The following is an 8,644-nucleotide window of genomic DNA, read 5'->3' on the forward strand; positions in this document are numbered from 1 at the left end:
GTTCCTCCGGGAAAGGGACAGACCCCGAGTCCGGGGATATGAGTAGGCCCAGGTCTGTCCACGCAGACCCCTGCCAGGCCCTGAGATCTCCAGCAGGTCTGGCACTCCCAAGTATTCCCAGGTATTCCCAGCACCTGGCACAAGGCCTAGCGTGTGCCCTGCACACAGCACAGGTGAAGACGGAATTAGAGCAGCCAGGCAGCAGGAACAGGACAGGGTCCCTGGCTGCCATGTAAGCATCAGTGGAAAGGCCCCCCACCCCCCACCCCAACCTGCCCTTGAGAGTCCAACTGGAGTAGAAAGGCCCACAGTTCACTTTATGAGGTCAATTCACACGACACAAAATGCAGCCATACCTCCAGAGCAGAAATAAAATTTCATCTTGGATATTGTAGCAGAAACTTTAATGACATGGAAAGATGTTCACCGTATTTTGTTAAATGAAAAAGGTCAGGTTATAAAACAGAATCAAGAATGGTGCCTCTATGAATTTTCCAGGGCTGCTCTAACAAAGTGCCACAAACTCTGTGACTAAAAACAAGAGAAATCTATTCTCTCACAGTTCTGGAGAGCAGAAGTCCAAAATCAAGGTGTGGGCAGAGCTGTTCACGCTCCAGAGTCTCTAACGGGGCAGGGGGAACCCCTCTTCACCTCCTCCAGCTTCTGACGGTTGTTGGTCCTTGGTGTCCTTCTGTCCTGCCAGCATCATTCATGTGGTGCTCTCCCTGTGGGTCTGCCTTCACATAGCCATCTTCAGAGAAAGACAAAGGTCACACTGGATTAGGGACCCACTCTACTCCAGATGCATGCATGTGGGTGTGCATTCGTAGTCACTTCAGTCGTGTCCGACTCTTTGTGACCCCATGGACTATAGCCCACCAAGCTCCTCCATCCATGGGATTCAGGCAAGAATACTGGAATCAGTTGCCATGCCCTCCACCAGGGAATCTTCCCAACCCAGGGACCAAACCTATATCTCCTAACATCTCCTGCATTGACAGATGGGCTCTTTATCACCAGCACCACCTGGGAAGCTCTCTACTCCAGATGACATCATCTCAATTTAATTGATTATATCTGCAATGACCCTATTTCCAAATAAGGTCATAATCTGATGCATATTTTTTTTTTTCTGGGAGACACAGTTCAGCCCATAACAGTCTCCCATGTTAAAGAACCTCCATCTTTTTGAACAACAACAAAAATGGATGCATCCCATTTTGAAGCCTTGCTCACATATCAGTACCTGAATGAGATCTTATCACAGCCACCCTCTCCTTCCCAGCTCCCCCAGTCACCCCACTCCCCTACCAGGAGAGCTATGTTGACACCTGGATCTTTCCATATGTGTCTATTTACCACTAGGTTTCTACTCATACCTTTAAAGACATGTACTCATGATTTAAATTTGCATCTTCAGGAGAGGGTCTTGTTTATGAAAAAAATAGAAAATTTAATGTGCCTTTTCTGATTCTTGGGCTTCCCTGGTGGCTCAGACAGTAAATCTGCCTGCAATGCAGGATACCTAAGTTTGATCTCTGAGTCAGGAAGCTCTCACTTGCTCAGAAAAATCCAGATTTGGTTGTTCCCAAACCCACCTTCCAAAGTTTTGTGACCATTGAAAGTATACAAAGCAACAAAGCAGGCCAAAAAGTCTTGAAAGTTTTGGAAATCCAAGACACAGCCACTCTGCAGAGAACTGTTTCAATTCTCCTTTGCTTGTTTAAAATCAATGACTTGACTTTGGAGCCAGATGTGTTTACACTTCAAGGGTCTAGTTTCAAAGGCAGAACAGAAACATTAGCTCATGCACCATGGGCCAGTAGGTCATTAGAAAGTGGTACAAGAGGCATAAACGTGGGATTTCAGGCACTGAATTGAGGGAGGAGAATGGTGACCTGTGAAACTTTACCAGATCTAAAGCTGCTGTGTACGTCCGCCATTTCTGTGAGTGTATTTCCTAAGAAGATGTTTGAGAGCTTTTGACGAAGACACCATTGAAATTTCCATTCCTTTAATTATTTTCTGTAAGTTTATCTGTGACTTTGACAGATGCTGTAAACCTTGAAGCTCAAAATGATCAAAGACCGTTGCCATTAGGAAGGGATGTGAATTTCAAAGGTGAGTAAGTGTTGCTTAGAATTTGCCTTTCTGACCTTCCTTGAATAGATGATAGTAATGTGGTTCTCAACTCAAGCTGAACACTGCAACCACCTAGAAGCCTTTAAAAGTACCGATGCCTGCATTCCACTTAATTGATATTGGAAGCAGCTAAGCATTGAGTTTCTAGAAAGGCTCTTCAAGTGACTTTAATGTGCAGCAGAAGTTGACACCCGCCTCCCTAGAAGATTAAGGGATTAAATCTTTAGTTTAAGAAATGGAAAGGATTAAAATTGCTAAAAACTAGAAGGGCTGTTTGTGAAATAAGATAACATGAAGAATTAGAAATAACCTTCTTCACGTGGCAATGTAACCTTCTATGATCTTACCCACACTTTGCTCTTTAGCCTCACCGATTACTTCCTGCACTTTCTTGCTGCAGCTGAACTTTCTCCACACAAATCGCATCATTTCTCTCCTCTGTGCTTCACAAGTGCTCACAGTCTTCCAGGAACCTTTCCTTAAATGGCTTAACGATCAGTGCTGACAATTCAACCCCTGGTCTATCTCAGTGTAACTTCCCTATGGTTCCACAAGGTATGAACACACTGTGTTGCATTTAATGATCTGCATTTAATGATCATTTAGGATGAACATCCCAAAAGCAGAGATTCTCCTTTAGGTTCCCATCACCTAGGTCAGTAAACGGCCCAACAAGGAATGATTGTGAGATGAAGTCAGGAAACAGGAGGGCATTAGGAAGCATGTATCCTGTACTCATCAAGTATAATACTGGGAAATGTACAGTCTTGACAGGTATACACATTTAAAAGAACACTTGCTTTGTAGATGTTCGCACCCAAAAGGCTTAAAAGAGAGCATTATGCAAAAGGAGGGTAATATAGAGGAATTAGTTGTGTCATATTTTATATGGTGTTTATAAATGAGTCTTTATTTCCCCCTTTGCTGTTATTATAAAAAGCCAAGTAACATTATAGGGCAGAATCTTTTCACAATATATATATTTATGTATCAAATCATGATGTACATGCTAAATACTTAAATACAATTTTATATGTCAATTATACCTCAATAAAACTGAAATTTTAAAAAGCCAAGAGACATAAAGGCATCCTAGTAGCCAGGATATTTTTTTCAGCCTGATGGAAATATAAGATACTCAATTTCTACAAGTGGTTCTGCAGATGAAAGGCCTTCCCCTGGGGAGACTGCAATGCCCTGAAACACGGCTGCAAACATTTGCTGACCTGCCAATCATCTGTCCCAAGTGAAGTAGCCAAATGGCAGTGACACTTCAGAAGTACCAGAATCAGGTAATTTATTCCTTGACTGTCTTCCCAGACAATTAAGAACCGAACATCTCCTGTGTGCTAAGCAACCCCGGGGCTACTCCTTCCTAGCAACTTCGCAAGAGACACTGTCAGAAATCCTTACCAGCCATCAAGTCTGAAAGAGAGGTCCCTGGAGATTGTGTGCACTTGAGCAAAGGCTGCTGGAGCTGAAGCAAGGGCAAACATCTCCTGCCAAGTGCAGCGTGTGTTGTTAAAGATGAAGTTCTTGCCCAGGGTTTCTCGCAGTCATGAGGCACTCTGGATTAGACTTTGCAGAATGACAGCAATTGGACCAGCAGCACTTGGCTAGCAGATACTTTAGGCATATCAAACTTAACAAGGCAGGCTCCAGGCCATTCTGCAGAGCTGGGCACGAGGCGAGCTTGCTAAGAGCTGTCAACAGCCTCACAGGGTGAGGATGGAGCAGAACCATGGGGTGGTCAGCATTCACTGGGGGTCAAGAGATCATCTCTATCAGCCCCTTCGTATTGCTGATACACTGGAAGAGACTAGAGACTTCCTGGTTTCTTGCTGAAGCATCACACAGATAAGTAGGTGTACATGTGCCCGATGCAAATGTGCAGGCTTAACCCAGAGTCCTCTGCCTGAATGCTCTAAACTGTCTGTTTGCAGCGTCCAAATGCAGCAGGGGGTTTCAGAGCTTCAACTGACGCCTCACCCTGTAGGCAGCTTAAGGATGACGGACTGTATCACCTTGGGCAAGTCAAGTTGGGGCTGTGCAAATGGACTATATCCCATCCCTTCTGCTGCGCATCCCTAATACGGCTCAACTAATCCCCACTGCCATTCAGTTATTTTGCTGTCAGTCACCAAGTGTGGCTGACCCTCATCTCTGACCTGAAATTCCTCAAAAGTTATTTCTTGGATTTTAAAGAGTTTCCAACAGGTAGATGAGAGTAGAAGCACTTCTATTAAAATCTTGGTCTCTATTTAAAAAAAAAAAAAGGAATAAACGAAGAGATAGGAAGCCAAAAGGAAATATAATTATAGTTCTCCTCACCTTTCGTTTATCTCAAAGAGAAATGTGATCTTATGTAGCCTGTGGGTTGATTTCAGCTGAACCACAATTCAATTCATTAGAAGCTATTAGGGTATTTTGGAAAAGAATACAGAGTGGAGATTGTGAGTGAAAAGTAAAAATGTTTTGTGCTCTAGAACAAGAAATATATTTTCTTCAAAATATAGAGACAGAATTAAGAGAAAAAAAATAGAAGTGTGCTCTCAGATTAGTTATTTCCCTCCAGTTCATAAGTAAGGGCTATGCATGAACAACCCATGAGCTTATACTGATGCATGCGCCTGTGTACCCCGAGTATCTATTTTCTTATATGTATCATGATTGCATATGATAAATGTTCCTTCCTGTTCAGAAACAAAAGCAACAAAAATGACCTGATAGACATTACCCTCTGGTCCGATTCCTCCCTTACCCTAGACAACTTATCCATTGTTTTAAGAAGAACTTTAATCGAAATAAGAAAAAGGAGTATCAACCACATGGTGAGTGGGGAGGGCTTCCTCTAGGGCATTGGATACAAAGTACTAACTTCAAAAGCAAGACAACCAGGATAGGCCTTAGATCTTCCCTCTAGGAACAGCTTGACATTTGCTGCTTTCCTTCGACATTGGCGACCAGCCGGTCTTTGAGATCCCTCTCAGCAACGTGTCCCAGTGTACCACGGGTAAGAACGAGGTGACGCTGGAGTTCCACCAGAACGACGACGCAGAGGTCTCCCTCATGGAGGTGCGCTTCTATGTGCCACCCACCCAGGAGGACGGCGTGGACCCCGTGGAGGCCTTCGCCCAGAACGTGCTGTCGAAGGCGGACGTGATCCAGGCCACTGGAGACGCCATCTGCATCTTCCGGGAGCTGCAGTGTCTGACGCCCCGAGGCCGCTACGACATCCGCATCTACCCCACCTTCCTGCATCTGCACGGCAAGACCTTTGACTACAAGATCCCCTACACCACAGTGCTGCGGCTCTTCCTGCTGCCCCACAAGGACCAGCGCCAGATGTTCTTTGTGATCAGCCTGGACCCCCCCATCAAGCAGGGCCAGACCCGCTACCACTTCCTCATCCTCCTCTTCTCGAAGGACGAGGACATCTCTCTGACACTCAACATGAATGAGGAGGAGGTGGAGAAGCGCTTCGAGGGGCGGCTCACCAAGAATATGTCAGGATCCCTCTACGAGATGGTCAGCCGGGTCATGAAAGCGCTGGTGAACCGCAAGATCACGGTTCCCGGCAACTTCCAAGGGCACTCGGGGGCCCAGTGCATCACCTGCTCCTACAAGGCCAGCTCGGGGCTGCTGTACCCCCTGGAGCGGGGCTTCATCTACGTCCACAAGCCGCCCGTGCACATCCGCTTCGACGAGATCTCCTTTGTCAACTTCGCCCGTGGGACCACCACCACGCGTTCCTTTGACTTTGAAATTGAGACCAAGCAGGGCACGCAGTATACCTTCAGCAGCATTGAGAGGGAGGAGTACGGCAAGCTCTTCGACTTCGTCAACGCCAAGAAGCTCAACATCAAAAACCGAGGGCTGAAAGAGGGCATGAACCCCAGCTACGACGAGTACGCCGACTCGGACGAGGACCAGCACGACGCCTACCTGGAGCGGATGAAGGAGGAGGGCAAGATCCGCGAGGAGCACGCCAATGACAGCAGCGACGACTCGGGCGAGGAGACTGATGAATCATTCAACCCGGGTGAAGAGGAGGAGGACGTGGCAGAGGAGTTTGACAGCAACGCCTCCGCCAGCTCCTCCAGTAATGATGGCGACAGCGACCGGGAAGAGAAGAAACGAAAGCAGCTTAAAAAGGCGAAGATGGCCAAGGACCGCAAGAGCCGAAAGAAGCCCCTCGAGGTGCAGACTCTGCTGGGCAGTGGGGGGAGGCTGTCCTCTTTCCATCCTCCTGCAGCCCCCCATAGGGCCTGCGGACTGGTGCTGCTGGGCCGAGTTTTGTAACCACCGGCGCTGGCCTTGAGGAGGAGCCTGGAGAATTTTCAGTCTGGCCCCTGAGACAATTAGCTTCTGGGAGATCCAGATTGGGAGCAGGCTTCTGTCCCCAGAGCCCAAGGAGGGGGTTCTTCGTGAGCTCAGGCTGGGGTGCAGAGCGGCGGAGGACATGGTCTCCGTCCCTGGGGGGCTCTCTGTCTAGCCTGTCTCTGCCCAGTCTTTTCTCCATTGTGTCCCTCTAAGAAGGAGGTCCAAGTCATCCCTTGGGGAGAACGTGGAGCTTTGTGGGCAGTAGGTGGCCGACGGCCTCTGGGTTCCCACGCAGGTAAAGAAGGGCAAGGACCCCAATGCCCCCAAGAGGCCCATGTCTGCCTACATGCTGTGGCTGAATGCCAGCCGGGAGAAGATCAAGTCTGACCATCCAAAAAAAAAAAAAAAAGAAAAAAAAAAAAAAATGGCACCAGGTATTCCTTATTTGAGGGATATACATACACACAGTCCTTTACTTCTTTAAACTGCCTTGATATGAACAAACCCTTTCACAGATTTCGACTCAAAATGCTTGAGAAATGGGCACAAGTGATTCAGCATGCGAATGGGATGAGATTTCCAAACAAAATATAGTGCCTCAGCATAGTGACTGTAAGACACACTTTTAATTTTGAAATGATTAAGAAATACAAACTGTAAATTAAGCTACAGAAGGATGCCTAAATGACAGTCTGTGAATAAGATGCGTGAATTGATCACACCATTCTCTCCTTACCTGAAATGCCTATGTTCCATTCTTGGGGATCTGGTAATTTCTCCTGCATTCAGTTGCTTTGGGTGCCCTGCACAATGCAATCCTTCTGCATAGATTTAGTAGCAATTGATTTTCATTTACTTCTAGAATTGATGCTTTCAAATTGTGGCTATGGAGAAGATTCTTTAGAGCCCCTTGGACAGCAAGAAGATCAAACCAGTCCATCCTAAAGGAAATCAGTCCCAAATACTCTTTGGAAGGACTGATGCTGAAGATGAAGCTCCAATACTTTGGCCATCTAAAGTGAAGACCTAACTCACTGGAAAAGACCCTAATGCTGGGAAAGATTGAAGGCAAAAGGGGAAGTGGGTAGCAGAGGATGAAATGGTTAGATTGCAACACCAACTCAATGGACGTGCATAACAAAGTCCAGGGGATAGTGGAGGACTGGTGAGCCTGACGTTCTACAGTCCACGGGGCCACAAAAAGTTGGACGTGACTTAGCAAGTGAACAGCAACAAAAACTTCTTCTCTTAGCCCTATTAGTCAGCTTTGGATAAGTACCGTTGTGGTTAACAACCACCACCAAAATCCCGGGGGCTTACAATGAAAGCTCAGTTCTCACTGGGTTCACTATGCTTTCAGGCTGGCTGTGCCTCGGCTCCACAGGTCCTCAGGCTGAGGGAATGACCCCCCCAGGGAGGTGCCATTCTCATGGCAGAGCGAAAGAGGAGCAGAAGAATGGTGTTACGGCTCCTGCGTCTTCTTTTCAGGAATATACCCACGAGTCTGCTCACACACCACTGACCAAAAGTAGTCACATGGTCAAGTGTGACATGACTGGGTATGAAGTCAGCTCCTCCCACCAGTAGATGCAGGAAGGAGGGATGGATGAGGGGCAGTGAACATCTTGACCCAATATTATAATCTGCCATTAAGCTTTTGGCAGTCACTTTGCAAGAAATAAGAGACTGGCCATTCTACTATAAAGCCATATTTGCTCTGCAAATATATTTATACTCTGCTACTCTGTTTTCATGCCTTTTTATGTCTTTGATACATTCTCCTTTGAACGTCAAATAATAGGTAATTTTCAGAGATATTTTAATCATCAGATAAACTCAGCTATGTAGTTATTAGCCACACTCATGACTCACTGAAGCTCCATCATTGTGTCAGCTAGGACCAAGCCAGGACTCACACAAGGCAATGTCAGCTGTGGTTTCCTGGTCCACAGCAAGCACAAGACATCATCGTTTGGAAGATTCATTTCTGTTGCGCCTTTATTGAACTGTGGGAAAAATTGAAATCTCATGATCAGTGAAATATAGTATTTGTGTGTGTGTAAAATAAGATTTGCTGATCAGTCTTAGAATACTCTGCAGCATTGCTCCTCAAAGTACAGCTGTGGCTCAGAGCAATGGATGTCCCCTGGGAGCTGGTTGTTAATAGAAATGCAAAACT

General features: G+C 46.3%; 1 protein-coding gene across 1 annotated transcript; it reads left to right on the top strand.

Annotated features, from left to right (window-relative positions):
* The first annotated feature begins 5,087 nt into the window (after positions 1-5,087).
* Positions 5,088-8,052, top strand: LOC136146395 (FACT complex subunit SSRP1-like). Its single transcript, XM_065905295.1, has 3 exons — positions 5,088-6,342; positions 6,761-6,899; positions 7,826-8,052. Exons 1-3 carry the CDS (start codon positions 5,212-5,214, stop codon positions 8,050-8,052), a joined length of 1,497 nt encoding a protein of 498 aa, XP_065761367.1. The 5' UTR covers positions 5,088-5,211.
* Positions 8,053-8,644: the final 592 nt, after the last annotated feature.

This window comes from Muntiacus reevesi, chromosome 14 (genome assembly GCF_963930625.1).
Source record: "Muntiacus reevesi chromosome 14, mMunRee1.1, whole genome shotgun sequence".
NCBI classification, from domain to species: domain Eukaryota; kingdom Metazoa; phylum Chordata; class Mammalia; order Artiodactyla; family Cervidae; genus Muntiacus; species Muntiacus reevesi.

Coding starts and splice junctions, on each gene's coding strand:
- LOC136146395 (XM_065905295.1), top strand. CDS start 5,212: ATGGAGGTGCGCTTCTATGTGCCACCCACCCAGGAGGACGGCGTGGAC. Junction 6,343..6,760: donor GCCGAAAGAAGCCCCTCGAG/GTGCAGACTCTG, acceptor GTTCCCACGCAG/GTAAAGAAGGGCAAGGACCC. Junction 6,900..7,825: donor AAAAAAAAAAATGGCACCAG/GTATTCCTTATT, acceptor CTATGCTTTCAG/GCTGGCTGTGCCTCGGCTCC.